The 24,146-nt window shown below is 42.2% G+C and overlaps 1 protein-coding gene across 1 annotated transcript in view; it reads left to right on the forward strand.

Annotated features, from left to right (window-relative positions):
* LOC124777568 (ras-like GTP-binding protein Rho1) overlaps positions 1 to 23,859 on the forward strand; it is a 290,221-nt gene extending 266,362 nt beyond the window's left edge. The window contains exon 5 of the mRNA XM_047253024.1: positions 21,739 to 23,859. Within this exon, the coding sequence (XP_047108980.1) occupies positions 21,739 to 21,972 (234 nt within the window). The 3' untranslated portion in view covers positions 21,973 to 23,859. The remainder of the gene's footprint in view (positions 1 to 21,738) is intronic.
* The last annotated feature ends 287 nt before the right edge of the window (positions 23,860 to 24,146 follow it).

The following is a 24,146-nucleotide window of genomic DNA, read 5'->3' on the forward strand; positions in this document are numbered from 1 at the left end:
GTTGCGGCGGTTGGGACAGTTACACCTGAAATGTTGGTGTGTGTGTGAATTCCTAAGGGACCAAAGTGCTTAAGTCATCGGTCCCTACACTTACACACTAACTTAAACTAACCTATGCTAAGAACAACACACACCCATGCCCAAGGGAGGACTCTAACCTCTGGCGGAAAGGGCCGCGCAATCTGTGACATGGCGCCTCAAACCATGCGGCCACTCCGCGCGGCTGATATGTTGGTGAATGCGTGGTGAGAAGTGGAATAACGTCTCGAAGTGGGCAGGGCAGCAAATGAATGCCACGTTGACGTCTACTAACATTAAACGAAACTTCTCTTTCTTGATGTGTACTCATTGATGTAATTTTTCATTTATTTCCCCATTAAATTTATACTTGAAACTAGGGTGTACTTTTTCAAACACCTTGTATTATTTCACAAGTCTGTATCGTTTTATCTCAACACATAGTAATCGTATAGGGAAAAGGGTGACAAACACCGGCTTCTGACAGTGATTGCAGATTTTTGGTTGAAATTTGCTGTTTGTGGAAAATTCTAACATAAAAGAGACTTAACTATCATGGGCAAAAGGGTATTATGGACAGCTGGTTTCATAACTGTATTTTACGAAGCTGACTTAATTAGTCACGAATAAGGAACCTCCTTTTCATTTTATCTTTTTACAAGTATCATTTTCCAGTTTTAAGATACTTATTAACTGGATAATTTGTACGTAGCATTGTCATACACTTAACCGTGACTATTGCGGTAATCTGTTCTTTCTGCCCGTCGTACATGTTCATTTTTCTAAACGAATATACTGCCCAAAACGACAAACATATTTGTCATAGTCACCTTATCTATTGTTACTACGACCTAACGTAGTTACTGTACTTGAAAATGTTGATCCTACTAACGATGCCGAGAGACCCTGATACCTGCCTGTCGCACAAGCCGCGACAAACATTCCGAATGCAAAACACATTTTTGGATACTGGAATGTATACACAAGGATGTATCATGAATCCATCGTTATTATTTCACGTCGTTCGCTTCATATTTAAAGATGCTTTCTCTTCATTCCCACAACTATCCTTATACCAATTACTAAACTTAATCTAAATACTGCGATTATTTGAAACTATAAAGGTGCAAAAGTTCGCACAGATACCCTGGGCCGGCCGCGGTGGTCTAACGGTTCTAGGCGCGCAGTCCGGAACCGCGCGACTGCTACGGTCGCAGGTTCGAATCCTGCCTCGGGCATGGATGTGTGTGATGTCCTCAGGTTAGTTAGGTTTAAGTAGTTCTAAGTTCTAGGGAACTGATGACCACAGTAGTTGAGTACCATAGTGCTCAGAGCCATTTGAATCATTTTGATTTAGATACCCTGGCACGAATAACAAGTCCATCACCATGTGCACTTGGAGTGACACGGCAACTGGAAACGTACTTCAAATTTGAAATACACGGGACAGTAAGATTCTTGAAGTCGAAACATAAAAATTTCTCATAGATTCATCGTGAATTTCTGTTGGTATAGGGATTAAATGCAGTGTCGCTTCCAGCCCCGGTGAAGATAAGGTGTAAATGTCGCCTTCCGTCGGGTAGACCGTTCGCCGTCAATGGAGATGAAATGATAATCATTATGACAACACAACCCAGTCCCTGAACAGAGAAGAATCAACGACCCAGCCGGGAATGGAACCCGGGCCCTTGCGATTGACATTCTGTCACGCTACCACTCAGCTACTGGGGACGGACCCTGGTGAAGATGAAATGGTGCCAACAATTTTACCAAGACCACACAGATGTGGGTGATGCCAGTCGGGAAGTTCGAATCTTACACAGGCGATTTCTGTCCTCTCGGCGAGCTGAAAAGAACGTTTGGGGGAAAGAAATTTTCCAACTGTCAGTATGTTCACGAAACAGTTCTTGAACAGCTCCGCGAGCAAGGAGCGGGTTTCTGTCGTCAGGAAGTGAAAGATTGGTAGAACGTTCCAACCGCCGTTTACAGATATTTGGTGACTATGTTGGAAACTAGTGCCATTTGTCTGTGTCACTGAGAAGTGTAGTGTGGCATTCAGTAACATTTACTTAGTCTACCATAATAACGTTTAACTTAAGTTTTGAAATCCCTTCGTTTATGCATTTGCACCTGTGTGATTTAATCTATCATTGATCTCGCTCTGCGATATATATCAAACAAAATTTCTTTGGTTACTAAACTGAACACTTCTTGATGCCTCAGAATGCTTCCTATCAATAGCTCTCTTCTTTTAGTCAAATTTATTTTACTTTCCATTTCGGTTCATTAGCTCTTCATTAGTTACTCTATTTTGGCATCTAATCTTCATTTTACGAAGTTTCTCCATAATTTTTTTCTTGGTAATCTGGTTTCTGGTGTCCTCATAATGTGACCAAAAAAAGAGTGCCCTTTCTTCCATATAACATCTATAAAGGGCTCCAGTTCGCTGTACATCACTTCTTTTGGCACTATGCACAATTCTCTTATCTTTTTGATTTTTCTTATTTATGTGCATTCTAGCTATTCTTGTCTCTACTTTTAGAATTTTGTCTTTCTGAGTGACTTTGAAAAGAGTTCCACTTCCGTATGTCAGCTCTGGTTGAAAAACCGTCTTGTAATGTTTTAACTTAGTTTTGATTGATAGGCATTTCTTATTGTATATAGACCATGTTAATTTTTGAGCTTTTATCATTTTATTAGTTCTTTATTGTCATGCTGGTTGCTCATCCAAGCTGTATATCATAATTTCTAAAGTATTTAAATTGTTTCACTACTTTTACTTCCCTGCTATTTATTGTTATATGGTTGATTACTAGTGGTTCTGCTACCATAATCTCAATCTTTTAGAATAATACCTTGAGTCCTAATTTTTGTCTTATGTTTTGTGTTATTTGATTTTTGCCTTCTTGAATATTATTAGTTAGTAACGCAAAGTCATCTGCGAAACCCTAGCAACTTCAGTTTCTTTCAAATTTCTTCGTTCCAACTCTTAAGTTTTAAGGACTTCCTTGTACCACTCTCTCATCACGTTGACCGTATCAGAGTTGGAAACTAATAGCGATAAACCTTTCTCTCTGTCTAAACTCTGCTTGAATCGTAAACGGTTCAGATATTTGTCCTTTAAACCTTACTTTAGATTTAAGAGTTAATTTTCTCATTTTGATTGATCTAGGATGGAGTCCGAAATTCTTTAGTATCTTCATCATTGAAGAACTTACTTTTATATTAAACATCAACAAGTTTTTCTTTATCAGAAATGTTTTTCTTATTATTATCAGTCTGTATTTTATATCCTCTCTACTCCAGTCATCGTCAGTTATTTTGCTGCCCAACACTCATCGACTACTTAGTGTCTCATTTCATAATTCCATCATGTCACCTGATTTAACATTCCGTTACCTTTGTTTTACTTTTTTGATGTACAGTTACGTAATTGCATTCTTGTGAATAATTTTAAAAATGAAATTGAGATGGAGGGTTAAACTTGGTGTCAGCACTTGATCTTTATTTTCCTTAAAACAACGTGGGTACTTCCTACTTCAAACTCCCCATCCAGTGGTCGAACTATTATTAAACAGCATCCCACTCCATTATTCGAAGACTGACTATTGAGGCGAAATACAGGGTTCACCTGAGAAGGACAAAGGTACACAGTCTTGCGATGAGTCATCACTTCTCCCACTGTTGCCATTCAAATACTGATTATTAAATCTCTAAATCTGAGACGTTCGGCTGAAATATTTCTACTAAATTAACTGAAAAGCAGATATCAGTAAGAGTGAACGATATTGTAAATGTTTTTTGTTATACCTCTATTAAGCGACAGAACATTTTTTATTTATTCTGTCGTAAAAGAAAAAGGAAAAATTAACACGTGCAACAAAACAACTGCTGTCTCCTCCCATTGAATATAATTCAAACAGGCTTCTGATCACGCACCGAAGAGAGGTAACCAGAAGTCAGTTACTTCATTATAGCACCAATAATAGATTCTGAAATCAATATTGTTTCAGTTTCTGTATCATTTTGTTTGTTGCTTGCAGTGGAGATGACGAAGCCCAAAGTGAGCACAGGGAGTTGTGTATATCTTTCTTGGGCAATTTAATAGTGGTCATATTCAGAGAGACAGTTGTGTATACATAATTGGCAAAGCGGTGTGCTAATAAGAGTGCAAAAGCCAATAATGTTGGACGCCAAATGAACTATGGTTGGCACTAAAAAGAGCAGAAGCATAAACGAAGCGTAGTGTAAGGCCTTGTACGGAGCTGCAAAGAATAATCATCTAGAAACAAAATACATTCATGAACATTTGAGTTAGGGACACCTGATTACAGCGAGGACTCAAAGAGACACGGAAAGCGTTGAGCAGCCATTGTGATTTACGATCGCTCAGCTGTGCCTCAAAAGTCAAGTGAAGTCTTTCCCTGTGTTAAAACAATGAAAGCTGGTCTGTGAAACATTTAACATGTAATATATAAACACAACTTAACTCCTTTACGCAAGTGTAAGACCAGCCTGCATTAGGACTGAAACATCTGTTAATCAGATCTGTAAAACGAAAGGGAGTATACACGGTCAAGGCCAAGGCTACGGCAGAGTTGAGGCCTTCAGGGTGTATTTGCGACACACAAACAGAAGAGAACTGCACAACACCGTTGGCGTGAATGAAAAATATAGTATATTCTGTAACATAGAAGTATGCAACTAACTTTACAAAGAGGTTACCTAAGAAGTTAATATGTGTAAGCAGATTAAATACTCCCAAATGTTGGGCAAATTGACCACAGAATTAAAATCTATAAATTTTCAGAAATGGTTGAACGTTCTGTCGACGACAAGAACATTAGAGAGGAGCACAAACTCAGATAGGAAGAGAAGGGGGAAATAAATCGGCCATTTGGGAGGACACCGCGGAAAACTTGAGCTGGATCGACGCACGAGGAGTTAACTCGCCGTTCTTCCGAAAACGAGTGCAGTATCTCACCACTACCCTAGCCACATCGCTCGCTTGCTGTCAGAAACAGGTTCATTCGACAAACTACTTTACGAAATTTACGGCATCTGTGAAAGATGGAGCGTCGAGTGTAAATTGTTAATCGCAGTAAAGTAGTGAAGAACCTGTTCAACTAGCTCTCCGTGGAACATAAATCGACACTGGGATCACTGACAATATTACTTCAAAACTAGTTGCCTGATGTTAAGCAATGAAGTAATATATAGAATCCTTTAGCGTGTTCATTGCCTCTCACGAAGATCTTAGAAATGAAGTGCTTTTAATGACATTTCCTCATGATATTCCTCTTCTGTTTCCGGCACGACTAATGTTGACAAGAACTTCACTTAAAGTACAAATATAAAATACGGCTGCTGCGCAAGAATTAGCAGAGTTGATATCGAGTTGTCCTGACGCATACACTGTCCTCCTGGTGTCTCTGATAGCCGGCCGCTGTGGCCGAGCAGTTCAAGGCGCTTCAGTGCGGAACCACGCGACTGCTACGGTCGCAGGTTCGTATCCTGCTCCGGCATGGATGTGTGTGATGTCCTTAGGTTAGATAGGTTTACGTAGTTCTACATCTAGCGGACTGATGAGCTCATATGTTAAGTCCCATCAGGCTTAGAACCGTTTGAACCGTTTGTCTCTGATAGAATCTATATGGCTGTTCATTTCTCAAGCTAAAAGTATTTAAAAAAGATACTTGTGTTCTGCACTCCGTCAGGAACGGTTAGCTGATCTATCAGCCGCAGAAGGGTGCTGACGAACAGTCACAGACTTCTTTAACCCACAAGGGACTGTAACAGATTTTTTTTTTTTTTAATGTCCTAATTTTCAGAACTGAAACCAAGTCTCCGTACATCTCGGAGTAACGTGCTTAGAAAATTCCTGGACCCTTATTTCAGTGCGGAAACTACAAATATTATTGAGTCTTTACCTCGTAGAGATCACGTAGATAATATTAGGCAAAAAAAAAAAAACCTGCAGGAAGACGTATAAGCAAAATTCTTCCAAAGCTCTGTTCCCAAATGGGACAGGAAGATCCATTAACGTATAGCTAAAAGAAAGTATCCGTTGTCTCTCTCCTCACACAGATTCGTAAAGTATAGATAAAGATGTATGTTTGTATTCAGAATATACAACATCCTTAATCACAAATTTTTTAAAAAATAAGGTTCTATTTTGCATACGCAAAAACAAGGAAAACTTTTTTAAGTAAGTCAAGAATTTAACTGACCGAACTCAAACATTTGATTCTTCAAAATGTGTGAGTTCTTAAGGGACAGAACTGCAGAGGTCATCCGTACCTAGGCTTACACACTACATAAACTAACTTAAAATAACCTTGAAACGTCCCCTTAGAAAAATTATAGATGACTGTGCTTAAACTGACACACAATATTTTTAGCGCAACGCAATCTGACTTTCAAAAATCCCTACAAAAGAATGGCCCTGACTGACAATAACCTATACCTTTCATGAATCACTTACCGCACAAAAATCTTCGTTACTCGAACCACTGCAATACATCGTGCGCCAATACTCTCAGCTGAGCAAAAGATTCAAACTACTGAAGGCACTAACTACTGATAGGCATAGTTAGCAAATGAAAGATTTTGATTCACGACATCCAGTCTTACAAATTTACTGTCTCTGATGGACACACGTCCAGATCATCCGCTCTCAAAACTCCGCCATCTCTCTCCCCACATCCACCACTGCTGGCGGCTCACCTCCAACTGCGCAACGCTACTCGCTGTTAACAACCAACTGCCCAACACTACAATAGCAAATTCCAACAATCCAAACCAGCCACAGACTGCACACAGCACAGTCAGTGATTTTCATATGGAGCGCTACATGTCGTTACCAACATAAAAACCTAAACAGCCTACTTACAACCTATGCTAAGAACAACACACACACCCATGCTCGAGGGAGGACTCGAACCTCCGAAGGGAGGAGCCGCGCAGTCAGTGGCATGGCGCCTCTATCTGAGCGACCACTACACGCGGCAAACATTTGAGTGATAGACATTATTTTCACGTTGATATTCACACTTATTTATGTACTTCTTTGAATTTATCTATTCGTTTTTCTTTTGTCTTGTAATACACTATTACGAAGCACTTCACTTTTTATTGTCCTATTCATTGTTGTAATTAATTTATTTTTAATTTTTTTATTCTGAGTATAAGAATATTGTCTTACTTGTTAAACAGCAATTTTCACAAGTTTGATTTTGCAGTTGATTAAAATGTACCTTGCTTAGTGATGTAGGGACGAACTGCGTATTTAGAACTGTTTGTGTGTGTGTGTGTGTGTGTGTGTGTGTGTGTGTGTGTGTGTGTGTGTGTGCGCATGTGTATGGGGAGGAAGATGGGTGGCTGTGAGAAACGGTGTGTGGTCGGCGTTCTGTTAAGTTGAGAACAATCTTCCATGTTCAAAATGTTCAAATGTGTGTGAAATCTTATGGGACTTAACTGCTACGGTCATCAGTCCCTAAGCTTACACACCACTTAACCTAAATTATCCTAAGGACAAACACACACACCCATGTCCGAGGGAGGATTCAAACCTCCGCCGGGACCAGCCGCACAGTCCATGACTGCAGCGCCTAAGACCGCTCGGCTAAGCTTCTATGTGACGAGGCTTCTAGGAGAGGAAGGGCATCCCACTTTAGATTCTTGCTTCGGGGTCCTTATGTCTGTACTTACGTCCCTGCTGCAGTTTTGGATGGTACTACTCATCAGTAGCTGTTGTCTCTGACTGAATAGACGAATGAGTAGCCTGTGTGTCTACTGTTATGGTCCCCGACAGACCATGGCGACGTGTCTCACCAATACCTTGTTACTGACTGCATTTTACACCGGTGGCAGCGAACCGAGAAATTGGTGGTACATCCTTGATGCTGTGGCATCTGGTAAGCTCTGTTACTCCGCGAACTCGGATATGGAACGTCCTAGGCGCTGGGTTTCCACTCTTTGGCGGCGATGAAAGGCGCTGATAGAGCACTGCGGGTCCATCCCGCATTCGGCTTAATCACCTGACATGTCCAGCTATTCATTTACCTTTTTCGACAGAAACGGTCTCCCTCCAACACCGTAGCTAATCAGATCTTCATTATGGTATTCTCTTCTCGCGTTTGTTGATGTGAAATGTTAGGAATGTTTGTTCAATAATCGAAGACGAAGTTGCAAAACGAAAATTAAGTACACGAGTGAAAATAATTCAGAAGCTTAATTATTTCAGGAATATCTTAGTGGTACACAGGTTATTAAGAAGTGTTCCATGTGTTTATAGGAGATTGTGGTGGCCAATGATAGAGAAGAAGTGCTATAATCGCATGCCTGGAAACAAATACTTGTTAACATACGGGATATTTCAAATGTGTTGAGGAAGGACAGTTCTCATTGTCGCAGGCAGGCTTCCTGTCGACGTTGATTGCTCATTTCGTATTGGTTGTGTTCCTTTTGGCGTCAGAACAACAACGTTAATCATTCCTTGGAGTGCGAAAACCTTAAGAAGTGTAGAAAATTCCTATTTTTCCGTGGAGGAAAGGCAAACATGGTATTCAGCTGTGGTGCAGCTCAACAACGTCAGTCGACAGGCAGGTGTCATGTAAGACGAGCGAAATCCTTAAAGCCACATTGCACTTGCAGTGGCACAATACTTCTCAACAAGTACAGAGGATAGCGACTTGCAGCTGTGACCTTTGTCACTCATGGTAAGGTGCTCTATCAAATGGGCTATCCGATCTAGACTCAGACGTGTTTTTGTGATAGATCAGTCGGGAGACCACCTTCCTGCAAAAGGTAAAGGCCCCGGCTTGGAGTCATCGTCTTGCACGCAGTTTTAACCTGCCACGACATTTCAAATCAGCGCACAATCCACTGCAGAGTGGGAATTCATTTACGAACAAGGGATAGCAATACACGTCACAAGATTTCGCACGCGGTATGTGGAGAAGCAAATGCTAAGATTAGGAAAAGATGTTACTGAAGCGAGTGTGCAAATAATTGGAGCTACTGAAAGTATAACCACACTGTCGCGCGATCAATTCTGCACGAGCGCTTACTTTATCCACAGTACATACAGCGTGCGCCAACTCCAAGACCACAAGAATACCACGTCAGAGTGAAGTTTCGCCTCTGTCTCAAATGACCTCGTTGTCAACGTGACGTAAAACCCTAAAATTCCATCCTTTTTTATTTAACTTTCGTCAGTCGATGATGCAGCAAGGATTATCCTTAGTTAACAGCTTGAATTTAATTACGGATGATACAGGTTTAACACAGGATGGGACAGTAGATTACCAAAGTAACCATGTATCACCAGATGTAAGTCCTCACGTAAGGTATCAACTTGTCTGTAATATCAATGTGTTGGCACGAATCAGGGTGAATAGACTCTCAGGGACATACCTTTTACTGCAGAAATTAACATTTTTGTATGCGTTTTGGCGTATTCCTTACCAAATAGTCGAGGTAAGCCTGTGGGCTACTGTCTCAATCTTCTACAGCGGCCTCTCTGCTACCCTGTCAGGTCTCTGGTGGGAAAGGACGATTGCAAAACATTCGTTTTAGCAAGTCCCTTGCACTCTCAATGCAGTTGAGATCTGGAAAATATGGAGGCCATTCCATCCGAATGATTCTACGCTCCACTAGGAAGGTGTTCACAAGATTGTGATGGCGGGCCGTGCAGTGTCGTCAATCAGCGTAAATTCCGCTCCAGCATGTTCACCAAATGGGGCCGCAATGCTTGCAAAGATGCTTTCGCACCTGTTGTTCTCCACTGTATTGTTGCAAGTGGTGTCCCACTTCCGTACATGATTCCACCCCAAAACAAGACGGAACCGCCTTGATAAGGGCGGCGTTCTGCTATACAGTTGCGGTGAATCTTTGTTCTCGTTGCCTCCACACACAAATATGAGTAGTGTCACAGCGAAGACAGGACGCTCATCAGAAAAGAGTGTTGTATCCCACTGGTAATTCCATGCCAAGTGACACGAGCTTCTCTCCGAACCCTGTTTAGAGTAGAAGCCTGTAGAGGTCTCCTGGCATGTAATTCCTGCTCACGGTGCCTATTTAGCACCGTCTGTGTCGACATCTGCCCTCCCGTAGCTGTTTTGGTACTGCCGCCGTACACGTATAGCACTGTGGTGAGGGTTTCTGTTTGTTGTTATATTCAGTCTGGAACCGCGCGACCGCTACGGTCGCAGGTTCGAATCCTACCTCGGACATGGATGTGTGTGATGTCCTTAGGTTAGTTAGGTTCAAGTAGTTCTAAGTTCTAGGGGACTGACGACCTCAGATGTTAAGTCCCATAGGGGTCAGAGCCATTTGAACAATTTTTTGTTGTTATACGTCGATAACGACCCTGCACATCTGATGTTTTTCTTCCACGGTCACCTCTGTGACGATTCTCAACTGATTCTGTCGCTAGCAGTTGTTCCATATTCTAGAAATATCACTTTGACCCACAGCGATATCCATGCGACGTCCACATGTCTCATTCTCTGCTTCACCGGGGTGACTACTAAGGCCTTTGATCATGCGTTACTGTTGTCCGAACCATCCCGAAGCAACACAAATCTCTTAATGAAACGCAGCACAAGTACCGTAATGTTTACACGTGAACGATTGCCACAGACTGCACATACTGCCCCCTCAAGGGCCGGCCGGGGTGTCCGAGCGGTTCTAGGCGCTACAGTCCGGAACCGCGCGACCGCTACGGTCGCAACTTCGAATCCTGTCTTGGGCATGGATGTGTGTCATGTCCTTAGGTTAGTTGGGTTTAAGTAGTTCTAAGTTGGGGGGACTGATGACCTCAGAAGTTACGTCCCATAGTGTCCAGAGTCATTTTGAACCTCTCAAGGTAGACACATGGGCTGTTTCAGTTACAGTTACGTTACAAACAAGAGAATATATGGATATCATAACGTATTTCTGGATCACAATGCTCAGTACGAAAGTTTGAGCAATATGTTACATTTATTTCGACATCTGCATCCGTCGGTTTAGTTCCATTAAGAATGAGGTATTGTCAGGAAGTCCTCATCCCAGTGGAAAATCTGAAATACACAGTAGGGTTGTATTGTGAAATCGTGATAATTACGGCCTCTTAATTCAGCCAGGAAGGAAAACCGGGAAGGGATGGACCAAAGGGGATTTCAAACACTTCATTCACTGATAGAACATACATTTATTTTCCGCAGTCGAACTCACATACCAGCGAATTAAGCTTTTATTTTTTTAATTAATTGAAAGTCCAAGCAATGACATTCATTTAAAATTCAATGCTAATTTAAATAATTAACAGAAAATTTAAAGTTAACTTTAACCCAAAATGACATAATATTCTCTATGGCAAGACACGCCCTATATAAGACACAAAATGTGGTAAGGATAAAGTCGTAATGAAGGCAGACATAATTGTAAACAACAGTACCAGAACAGATCAGAAGGGGCTTAATTATGAAATGGTGAGAAAACATGATTTAAACTTGACTGGTTAAAAAAAACCTAAAACCATACTTAAAACAATGAAAAACAGTTTATCACCAATATCTAGGCAAGATAATTTTAAACCGAGAAACACACATCAACTGAAGATTCAACACCTTTCCAGTAACACGAGAATAATTAAGTTACAACACATTAAAGTATATGTTGGGCTTCCACCGCGCATCAAAATTTGCTTAAGGTGAAGGCCACAAGCTAACGGATACAAATTCAGAATTCTTCCAGGTATAGACTTAATTTGAACAGGAACTTTATGTAGTGTGGCTGCGGTTGGATGAAACAGCGCGAAAGACAGACAGCGGCAAAAGCTGTCGAGTGTATGCACTCCAAATGACGTACACAGTCGGCTACGCAAGCCGACAGGGGGTGAGTAAGTGGGGCCTGGTCGTGGGTAACACGTACCAGAAATAGAGTACAAAAGAATATTAACGGCAGTTTCTGTTAAAGCTGCCACAAGGACACTCGGATGACATTCAAACCTCATCCGTACACACATTAGTCATTAGCGGTTCAGAGGGAACAAATGCGCTCTGGAATAGACTAAAATTGGTATGAGCCACTTAAATAGAACAGACGCACTATATAATTTCGTAGCCTTCATATTTTGTGGGGCTCGACCTCAGCTTGCCTCACAGTTGGGGTTTGGAGCGCCTCGAGACGTCTTATGAGCTTTGTGTCCTCAACACAGGAACTCCCACTCATTTCTGTGCTGCTTATGGGTCATTCTCATCAATAGACCTCCCCTTCTGCTCTACATCCCTTGTAAACTCTGTTCAGTGGGAAGTCATTGACAACCTTCATTCTAGTGACCAGTTTCCACTCCACATTCACCTACGGGTTGGAGCATTATCTGAAGAGAAGTCGCCAAAATGGTTAGAAGGGCTAACTGGACGCTGTTCACTCTGCTGACTGTGTCTGGACACCGTGTCAGAGCCCAGGAAAGCGTGGACCACGCTACACGAGAGATACATCATGCCACTGACGTTCATCTCAAAGTCCTCAGATCATCTTTGGAGGCAACCTGTACTTTGGTGGATCGGTGTGCGCCACTCAGCAATCCAGGCCAGGCGTGCTGGTCTTCAACAGTTTAAGTACTGCACGACAGCGGAGAACCTCACGGGATTTCGTGTAACCAAAGCGGACGCTCGACGCGTAGTTAAGGAGAGCAAGGAAAGGTTATGGCAAACGATCCTGGACTCCATCAACTATTCCACTTGTTCGACGAAAGTATGGGAAGCCTTCAGGAGTCGTTTACCAATAGTAGCAGTGCTGAAACAGGGGTGTCTCCTAACCGTGCCCAGAGACATCGCTCAGACGCTGGCAGATAATTTTGCACAGACTGCAGCCAATGCCAGCGAGGATCCGGCGTTTTGTCTCTACCGTGCGACTTTAGACAGGGAGAAATTGGACTTCAGGTCCAACAATTCTGAGACTTGCAACTACCCTTTCTCCGTGTTGGAACTGGAATCGGCGCAGTCTGAGACTCATGATACTGCACCTGGTAACGACCAAATCCGGTGCTGCATGCTTCGACATTTGCCAGCGGAGTCAAAGGAAATCCTTCTGGAATGTTTTAATCTTATGCGGCAGTCAGGTAACATCCCCAACTCTTGGAGAGAAGCACTTCTGATACCTCTCTTCAAATCAGGAAAGCACCACACATCTCCCAGTGATTGGAGTATCGCCTTAACGAGCTGTGTAGCAAAGACCCTGGACCGAATGGTTACTGTCATCTGGTCTGGTTTTTAGAGACCAGACAACTCTTCAGCCACTCTCAGTGTTGGTTCCTGAAATTTCGCTCCACTCGCGACAATCTGACCCTGCTAGAGGCAGCTATTCAGCAGGCTTTCCTGCGTAAACTTCACTGTATCGGCTTAATCTTCTATATTAGTAAGGCGTATGATACTGTTTGGAGACACAGCATTGTTGCACAACTGCATCAATGCGGCTTTAGTGGCCACCTCCGCTTTTCCATGCCGTCTTTCCTGTCTAAGCGGTTTTTAAGACCAGAGATGGTAACACACTGTCAAATCGTTTTGAGCAGGAGAATGATATCCCTCAGGGCAGTATTTTGCCATAGCCAAAACCTTATCGCATCTACAGTGCCTCTTATTTGTGGACGAATTTGCTGTTTTTTGTTCCTTCTCCAGTCTTGCAACAGCCAGCCATCAGTGGCAACGCACAGTGCGGAGACTTGAGGGGTGCGCTGTAAAGATGGATTTTCAGTTTCCAGGACGTAAACGTATGTGTGTTTATTGTAATCGTTCTCGTCGTAACTTTAATTTAACCGGCCTTGCATATGGGGGACACTGTTCTACGTTTTAGAGACTTCAGGACGTTTCTGACTCCAAATTGCGGTGGTTGTCACACCTGAGAGAATGGAAAGCCAGAACCCAGATGGCACTGGACATCATAAAGCGCCTTAGCCACAGATCTCGGGGAGCGGACATGGTGCATCTGCTCCACTTTTATAGGACTTTCTTGCATTGGTGGCTTGACTAAGAGTGCACAGTGTAAGGCTCGGCGACGCTTTCTTGTCTGAAGATGGCTGACGCTGTCCACCATGAGGGGATTAGGCTAGCAACGAGTGCTTTCAGCACCAGCTCCATACCCAGTCCCTCTGCTGAGGCTGGTGAACCGCCACTTACAATTCGACAGCATCTCTTCATGGTGTGTCAGACACGTAAGCTTCTCGCAGCTCAGAATTCACCACAACCCACAATGTTGCTCGTCCCCTCCGGAAAGCCGTTTCTCCCTTTGTCCACAAGCAACAAAACCATTTGAGTACCGCGTGCGGTATGTGCTGGAGTTACTTGGAGCGGAGCAAGTCCAAGCTCAGATTCAGGGCTTTAATCGCCTGCCACCCTCGTTGCTGCAGAGGCCCAATCATTTTAGATTTAGTGCAGTACAGGAAAGATTGCACTCACGCTTCTGTTTTTATTTCGCTATTTCCAGATAATTTATGTGAGCACGACAACTGTGTAACTTTATTTATGGAAAGGTCCAAACAGGAGGACTCCGTTGGTTGCTCTGTTGTTTTCTCAGGCTGTGTCCTCAAGCTCGGACTTTTCTGTCTTCGATGCAGTTATATTCGATCTTTTGGGCACTGGAGCAGGTGAAACGTTCCTCCAGTGCTAAATTTCTGGTCTGTTCTGATTATCTGAGTGCTCTTCACCCTCTACAACGTTTGCACCCAGCAGACAATGTATTTTATTTATTTATTTATTTATTTATTTAACCTGATCAGATTAGGGCCATCAGGCCCTCTCTTACATCGGACCAGTGTTCCACACATGCAGCATTTCACACATCAGAGTTACATCATGAACATAGTTTAAATGAGGCAATTAGCTTACTCTAGTGACAATATGAATAAAGAGTAGTGACTAAGACCTAATAAAGTAAATGCGGAAGTAGTTTTACAACAGTTGCTATACATACAGATAAAAGCAATAATAATAACAGTAAAACAAAAAATCAAATAATAATGATAAACATGACTAAGACCTAATAAAGTAAATGCTGGCAGTATTTTTACATCAGGTGCTATACATACAGATTATGGTGAAAGCAATAATAACAACAGTAAAAAAAAAATCAAATAATAATGACAAACATGAGAAAGATTGGCAATAGTAATGAAGGTTTGTGCAGATGTACATTAATATTTTGGTGTGTAAAGTAGATGTTTACTAGTATAGCGAGTTTTGGGTAAGGGAGGTTTAAGGAGGGGGAGAGAGGGAAGTAATGAGGTGAAGTGCACTCATGTACAGAGGAAGGCATTACTGTTGCTTAAGTAGATACGTCATTAACTGTTTTTTGAAGCTGGTCATGTTTTTAAGTTCTCTAACATAACGAGGGAGGTTATTCCAGAGTCGGGTTCCCGCTACTGTAAAGGACTTGGAGAAGGTGACTGAGCGATGCAGTGGAACGGAGAGGATTTTATTATGATGGGAACGTGTGTTTCTGTCATGTTGTTCCGACATGAGTGTTAGGGACGAGGAGAGATGTGAGGGACAGTGTACATGTATAAGGCAGTAGATGAGACAGAGTGTATGGAAATCTCTGCGTTTGTCTGCACGCAGCCAGGACAATTTTGCATATGCTGGTGAAATGTGATCAAAAAGTCGAACGTCACAAATATATCGGACGCAGGCATTCGTGACCAGTTCTAGACGTCGGGAATTTTCCTGAGAGAGGCCTTGTAGGATAATATCGCTGTAGTCAATGATTGGGAGTATAAGCGTTTGTACTAATTTCTTTTTCAGATCGAAAGGGAAGAGTTTTTATATTTTTGTAGGACATGAAGGGATGCTGATGCCTTTTTGCACACTGCAGTTACGTGCTCTGTCCAATTTAGATTTTCATCTATTATTACTCCTGCCACCAACTACGACGACTGGAAAAGAAGCTGTGTTTCTGACAGGTACCAGCCCTATATGTATTGTGGGGAACGAATGGGCGGATCCAGCAGCCAAGGAGGCATGTCGTGATCGTCAGTTATTTCAGGGTAGCATCCCCCTGCATGCTATGGTCTCGCTGTCGAGATCCAGAGCGTAGACGTCGGTGGGAGGATGATTGGCTGTAAGTGACTGAGAGTGAGCTCCATCTAGAAAAGCCCACATCGCGGCTGTGGCGTACTTCCTTCCAGCCACGATGACGGGACGAGGTCGTCCTTAGGAGTCTTCATACAGGCCACAGCCCTATGACGCATGGCTTCTTGCTCCGGGGAGTGGACCCCCCAGTGTTTGGTGCTTGTGGCTTACAGATCACTGAGCGTCACATTTTATTGGACTATGTTTTACCTTCCGACCACCGGAACTGCCGTCGCATCTGTCCTCTATTTCAGGGAACGTTCAAACGAATGTGGTTCAAGTTTTGTGAATTGTCCAATATTTGTCCCAATATTTGAGGCAGACGGTTTTAATGTGTTAACAGAGTGACTGGCTGACCCAAGTTTTTGGAAGAAGTCAGCCACTGTCATTTCTATGCCCTTTCTTTGCCTCTTCTGTCGTTTTACTTGTTCTTTAATTTCATATATAACTAAGTTTACTTTTCCTCCGTTGTTTCAGCGCAAGTGCGACAGAGTTACTGTGTGAGTGTGTGTAAATTCCAGTCCATGAGTGTATAACAATTTTAGAGATGTTATCCATATTAGTTTGCTTTAATGAGTGTAAGGGCGCTGATAACCTCGTCACTGAGCGCCCATAAGCTCCACACACACGCACACGCACACACACACACACACACACACACACACACACACACACACACACACACACACACCTACTATAATTTGCAAAAACTCTGAGGTGTACACAGCCAAGATATGCTTGAAATATATTTGTACATAAATTAATTACCAGATTTCATAGCTAAATTTCGGACAAGAAGATGCATCAAAACTGAGAGTCTCGAGAAGGGCAAGATGATGTTGTTGATGTTGTTGTTGTTGTGGTCTTCAGTCCTGAGACTGGTTTGATGCCGCTCTCCATGCAACTCTATCCTGTGCAAACTTCTTCATCTCCCAGTACTCACTACAACCTACATCCTTCTGAATCTGCTTAGTGTATTCATCTCTTGGTCTCCCTTTACAAATTTTACCCTTCACGCTGTCCTCCAATGCTAAATTGGTGATCCCCTGAGGCCTCAGAACATGTCCTACCAACTGGTCCCTTCTTCTTGTCAAGTTGTGCCACAAGTTCCTCTTCTCCCCAATTCTATTCAATACCTCATTAGTTATGTGATCTACTCATCTAATCTTCAGCACTCTTCTGTAGCACCACATTTTGAAAGCTTCTATTCTCTTCTCGTCCAAACTGTTTATCGTCCATGTTTCACTTCCATACATGGCTACACTCCATACAAATACTGTAAGTGACTGACAGTGAGCTCCATCTAGAAAAGCCCACATCGCGGCTGTGGCGTACTTCCTTCCAGCCACGATGACGGGACGAGGTCGTCCTTAGGAGTCTTCATACAGGCCACAGCCCTATGACGCATGGCTTCTTGCTCCGGGGAGTGGCACTTAAATCTATACTTGATGTTAACAAATTTCTCTTCTTCAGAAACGCTTTCCTTGCCATAGCCAGTCTACATTTTATATCCTCTCTACTTCGACAATCATCAGTTATTTTGCTCCCCAAATAGCAAAACTCCTTTACTAACTTAAGTGTCTCATTTCCTAATGTAATTCCCTCAGCGTCACCCGACTTAATCTGACTACATTCCATTATCCTCGTTTTGCTTTTGTTGATGTTCATTTTATATCCTCCTTTCAAGACACTGTCCATTCCGTTCAGCTGCTCTTCCAAGTCCCTTGCTGTCTCTGATAGAATTACAATATCATCGGCGATCCTGAAAGTTTTTATTTCTTCTCCATGGATTTTAATAAATACTCCGAATATTTCTTTTGTTTCCTTTACTGCTCGCTCAATATACAGATTGAATAACATCGGGGAGAGGCTGCAACCCTGTCTCACTCCCTTCCCAACCACTGCTTCCCTTTCGTGCCCCTCGACTCTTATAACTGTCATCTGGTTTCTGTACAAATTGTAAATAGCCTTTCGCTCCCTGTACCTTACCCCTGCCACCTTTAGAATTTGAAAGAGAGTATTCCAGTCAACATTGTCAAAAGCTTTCTCTAAGTCTACAAATGCTAGAAACGTAGGTTTGCCTTTCCTTAATCTTTCTTCTAAGATAAGTCGTCCCCCCATGAACCATGGACCTTGCCGTTGGTGGAGAGGCTTGCGTGCCTCAGCGATACAGATAGCCGTACCGTACGTGCAACCACAACGGAGGGGTATCTGTTGAGAGGCCAGACAAACGTGTGGTTCCTGGAGAGGGGCAGCAGCCTTTTCAGTAGTTGAAAGGGCAACAGTCTGGATGATTGACTGATCTGGCCTTGTAACAATAACCAAAACGGCCTTGCTGTGCTGAAACTGCGAACGGCTGAAAGCAAGGGGAAACTACAGCCGTAATTTTTCCCGAGGGCATGCAGCATTACTGTATGATTAAATGATGATGGCGTCCTCTTGGGTAAAATATTCCGGAGCTAAAATAGTCCCGGATCTCAGGGCGGGGACTACTCAAGAGGATTTCATTATCAGGAGAAAGAAAACTGGCGTTCTACGGATCGGAACGTGGAATGTCAGATCCCTTAATCTTGCAGGTAGGTTAGAAAATTTAAAAAGGGAAATGGATAGGTTGAAGTTAGATATAGTGGGAATTAGTGAAGTTCGGTGGCAGGAGGAACAAGACATCTGGTCAGGTGATTACAGGGTTATAAACACAAAATCAAATAGGGGTAATGCAGGAGTAGGTTTAATAATGAATAGGAAAATAGGAATGCGGGTAAGCTACTACAAACAGCATAGTGAACGCATTATTGTGGCCAAGATAGATACGAAGACCACACCTACTACAGTAGTACAAGTTTATTTGCCAACTAGCTCTGCAGGTGACGAAGAAATTGAAGAAATGTATGATGAAATAAAAGAAATTATTCAGATTGTGAAGGGAGACGAAAATTTAATAGTCATGGGTGACTGGAATTCGAGTGTGGGAAAAGGGAGAGAAGGTAACATAGTAGGTGAATATGGATTGGGGCTAAGAAATGAAAAAGGAAGCCGCCTGGTAGAATTTTGCACAGAGCACAACATAATCATAGCTAACATTTGGTTTAAGAATCATGAAAGAAGGTTGTACACATGGAAGAACCCTGGAGATACTAAAAGGTATCAGATAGATTATATAATGGTAAGACAGAGATTTAGGAACCAGGTTTTAAATTGTAAGACATTTCCAGGGGCAGATGTGGACTCTGACCACAATCTATTGGTTGTGACCTGTAGATTAAAACTGAAGAAACTGCAAAAAGGTGGGAATTTAAGGAGATGGGACCTGGATAAACTGAAAGAACCAGAGGTTGTACAGAGTTTCAGGGAGAGCATAAGGGAACAATTGACAGGAATGGGGGAAAGAAATACAGTAGAAGAAGCATGGGCAGCTTTGAGGGATGAAGTAGCGAAGGCAGCAGAGGATCAAGTAGGTAAAAAGACGAGGGCTAGTAGAAATCCTTGGGTAACAGAAGAAATATTGAATTTAATTGATGAAAGGAGAAAATATAAAAATGCAGTAAATGAAGCAGGCAAAAAGGAATACAAACCTCTAAAAAATGAGATCGACAGGAAGTGCAAAATGGCTAAGCAGGGATGGCTAGAGGACAAATGTAAGGATGTAGAGGCCTATCTCACTAGGGGTAAGATAGATACTGCCTACAGCAAAATTAAAGAGATAAGAGAACGACTTGTATGAATATCAAGAGCTCAGATGGAAACCCACTTCTAAGCAAAGAAGGGAAAGCAGAAAGGTGGAAGGAGTATATAGAGGGTCTATACAAGGGCGATGTACTTGAGGACAATATTATGGAAATGGAAGAGGATGTAGATGAAGATGAAATGGGAGATATGATACTGCGTGAAGAGTTTAACAGAGCACTGAAAGACCTGAGTCGAAACAAGGCCCCCAGAGTAGACAACATTCCATTGGAAGTACTGACGGCCTTGGGAGAGCCAGTCCTGACAAAACTCTACCATCTGGTCAGCAAAATGTATGAGACAGGCGAAATACCCTCAGACTTCAAGAAGAATATAATAATTCCAATCCTAAAGAAAGCAGGTGTTGACAGATGTGAAAATTACCGAAGTATCAGTTTAATAAGTCACAGCTGCAAAATACTAACACGAATTCTTTACAGACGAATGGAAAAACTAGTAGAAGCCAACCTCGGGGAAGATCAGTTTGGATTCCGTAGAAGCACTGGAACACGTGAGGCAATACTGACCTTACGACTTATCTTAGAAGAAAGATTAAGGAGAGGCAAACCTACGTTTCTAGCATTTGTAGACTTAGAGAAAGCTTTTGACAATGTTGACTGGAATACTCTCTTTCAAATTCTAAAGGTGGCAGGGGTAAAATACAGGGAGCGAAAGGCTATTTACAATTTGTACAGAAACCAGATGGCAGTTATAAGAGTCGAGGGACATGAAAGGGAAGCAGTGGTTGGGAAGGGAGTAAGACAGGGTTGTTGCCTCTCCCCGATGTTGTTCAATCTGTATAGTGAGCAAGCAATAAAGGAAACAAAAGAAAAATTCGGAGTAGGTATTAAAATCCATGGAGAAGAAATAAAAACTTTGAGGTTCGTCGATGACATTGTAATTCTGTCAGAGACAACAAAGGACTTGGAAGAGCAGTTGAATGGCATGGTCAGTGTCTTGAAAGGAGGATATATGATGAACATCAACAAAAGCCAAACAAGGATAATGGAATGTAGTCTAATTAAGTCGGGTGATGCTGAGTGAATTAGATTAGGAAATGAGACACTTAAAGCAGTAAAGGAGTTTTGCTATTTGGAGAGCAAAATAACTGATGATGGTCGAAGTAGAGAGGATATAAAATGTAGACTGCAATGGCAAGTAAAGCGTTTCTGAAGAAGAGACATTTGTTAACATCGAGTATAGAGTTAAGTGTCTAGAAATCGTTTCTGAAAGTATTTGTATGGAGTGTAGCCATGTATGGAAGTGAAACATGGACGATAAATAGTTTAGACAAGAAGAGAAAAGAAGCTTTCGAAATGTGGTGCTACAGAAGAATGCTTAAGATTAAATGGGTAGATCACATAACTATTTGGGAGGTATTGAATAGAATTGGTGAGAAGATGAGTTTGTCGCACAACTTGACTAGAAGAAGGGATCGGTCGGTAGGACGTGTTCTGAGGCATCAACGGATCACCATTATAGTATTGGAAAGCAGCGTGGTGTGTAAAAATCGTAGAGGGAGACCAAGAGATGAATACACTAAGCAGATTCAGAAGGATGTAGGTTGGAGTAGGTACTGGGAGATGAAGAGGCTTGCACAGGATAGAGTAGCATGGAGAGCTGCATCAAACCAGTCTCAGAACTGAAGACTACAACAACAACAGCTATTAAAATTGTAAATATCTGTGGCATGTTAAATGATAGGGGTGGTGACGGCAAGCTTTCTCTGTAGAGGGAGTGGTGCAGAGACAGTAACAAAGAAAGACCTCTCTCCAGAACCTAATCATGTGTCTGCTCCTGCCCCCAATCCTATCCCAGATGACATACATAACAGCTGCAGCCCCAGCAAAACTGCATCAGAACGGAAAACTTGGATGTGTTGCAGGCTGTGTCCGTGAGTCGCACCATCTGCGCCACAACGTACGTGGAAACGTCGGCCAAGGCGTCGGCCAAGGCGGTGCGCGACGCCTTCGAGGTGGCGGCACTGGCGGCCCTGGGCAAGCTCAACAAGCACCACGCGCTGCTGCTGCAGCAGCGCGGCCGAGGCTACCCCTGCAAGAGCAAGCTGGACCTCAAGGCCGAGCTCAAGGGCCGCGCCAAGAGCTGCAGCATCATGTGATGCCCGCCGCCCACACCCCCGACATCAACATCAGTGCCACCACCGTTGCGCGGCGCGTAGCTGCAGTCGGCACCGCCACTGCACTAGCCGAGGTGGCTGGTGAAAGCTGCCACGCACAAGCCGAGCTGGCGAAGTCACTTCCGGTCTGCACGACACACAAGCCCGGCCTTCAAGAGTGTCGTCAGTCAAAATTATGAACTCCGAAGGAAGGTGTATAAATGGCAACTCAATCAGTGATGGAATACAGGGAAACATATGGCTGTTGCCCTTCGAAAAATGCATATTAGTGGGAACATTATGAAGAGGGAGATGTGTGATACTAACAACATGTAAGCGAATACTATCCTTCGCGGCCAATTTCTCTGACGAAATCTTAGCTGTTTATCATCCTGAATAATAGCTTCGTTCCGACGCTATTTGTCCAAAAGATGATAACCTGGAAACTCGTTGAATCTTGTTCCAGGATCAGAATTCAAGATAAAGACATTCATAAACGGAGCAAGTCAATAACGCGTTGTTCCGCCTGTGGCCCATATGAAAGCAGTTATTGGGGTTAATCCAGATTTATGACTTCTGAACTTTTACTTTACAATACTTTAAAAATAATTTACAGCTAATGAAGCAGCTACATTCATTGCAAAATATCTTTATTACCATGATAGTAAATGCCTAGAAAATTCTTCTGCATGTCCTTAATGTAGCATTCATAAAACTCCCAGTTTGATGTGGAACATAAGCCTGTCAATAGTACTGCCTTTAGGTCCAAAAATTTATACAGTTTCGCACTTCTCTGCACAAAATGTTACCAAATATGTGTGTGCCATATCTGGACTGAGATAAACTGTTTCTGTACTTTATCTTTCAAAGATATATGCGTATCTGTACAAATTCCTCAGCCATACACAAAATACACTCTACGAAAGAAAGAATAAAACGACAAATTAATTATCAGAATGGGACAGAAATCGGCAGGCGTGATGTACAGACAATAAAGTCATTAAAATTTCAGAAAAATTGGATGATTTATTCAAGGGAAAAAGCATCAAGAACTGAGCAAGTCAATAACCCATTTGTCCACCTATGATCTTTATGCTATCTGTCAATTGGCTTAGCACTGTTTCACACAGTTCTTCGATGTCCTCATGACGAATATCGTGCCAAATTCTCTCCAATTGGCGCGTTAGATCGTCAGAGTTTGACACAATATCCTTCAAGAGGACACCCAATAACTGTATCAATCAATGCCAAGCCGAATAATGTTCTCATAAGGGCAAGAGGTGGACCTAGGCGTTATTGATTTGCTCATTCTACGAAGCTCTTTGTCTTGAATGAATCATGCAGTTTTTATGAAATTGAAATCATTTGTTGGTACGTATAAGTACATTATATCTTCTGATTTCCATCCCGTTCGCATACTTCCTTTTTTGTAGAGCGTCGGTTATTTTTTAAGAGTGTAATTTAATTAAGTTTACGACACCAATAAAGAAAGTTGGTCAAGGATTAGACATGCTTCACCCACATTTCTGGCATTGAAATCCGAATAAAATCAGTTTCTTCTTTCGAAAAATCCATTGAAGTATAGCAGTATATGATGCATGTACTCTGGTGCTGCAACCATTGTTGTTTAAACTGTACAATATTGTTTGTTCCCAATCCGTGACTTCTTTTTGTTTTTCGCGGAATGTACTAGATAAAAGAACAAGAAATTGCAGCTTTTCGTTTCGAAGCTCTTGAAGCACATATCTCATAAAAAACCACCTCAGAGTGGGCATGAACCATTTGGTGGGTCCTAATAAGAGTGACAAGAGAAATGTTAGGAAACAATTGTAGCAAATACTTTAGTATGTACTTGTTTAAATGGAGATGGAAAATGCTTTTTTTTTTTTTTTTTTTTTTTTTTTTTCTGGTGATCCACTATTCACACTATTCATTGACACGTTACTATGTTGAAATGGCATACAGTAATAACAATACCTTTTGCCACAGACTTCAAGAAATAACAAATTCGACAATGATTATTCCTTTTTTGGTGTATTTTCGCTAAGAAAGTAATAGTGATGCAAATGTTAAATCACATAAAATATGTTTCTCACTAACTAAAATTAATGGCACAAATTTTTATACTGAGAAATTAGACCATTCAGATTACACCGGCAACGCACAAACTGTCATAT

This window comes from Schistocerca piceifrons, chromosome 2 (genome assembly GCF_021461385.2).
Source record: "Schistocerca piceifrons isolate TAMUIC-IGC-003096 chromosome 2, iqSchPice1.1, whole genome shotgun sequence".
Lineage (NCBI taxonomy): Eukaryota > Metazoa > Arthropoda > Insecta > Orthoptera > Acrididae > Schistocerca > Schistocerca piceifrons.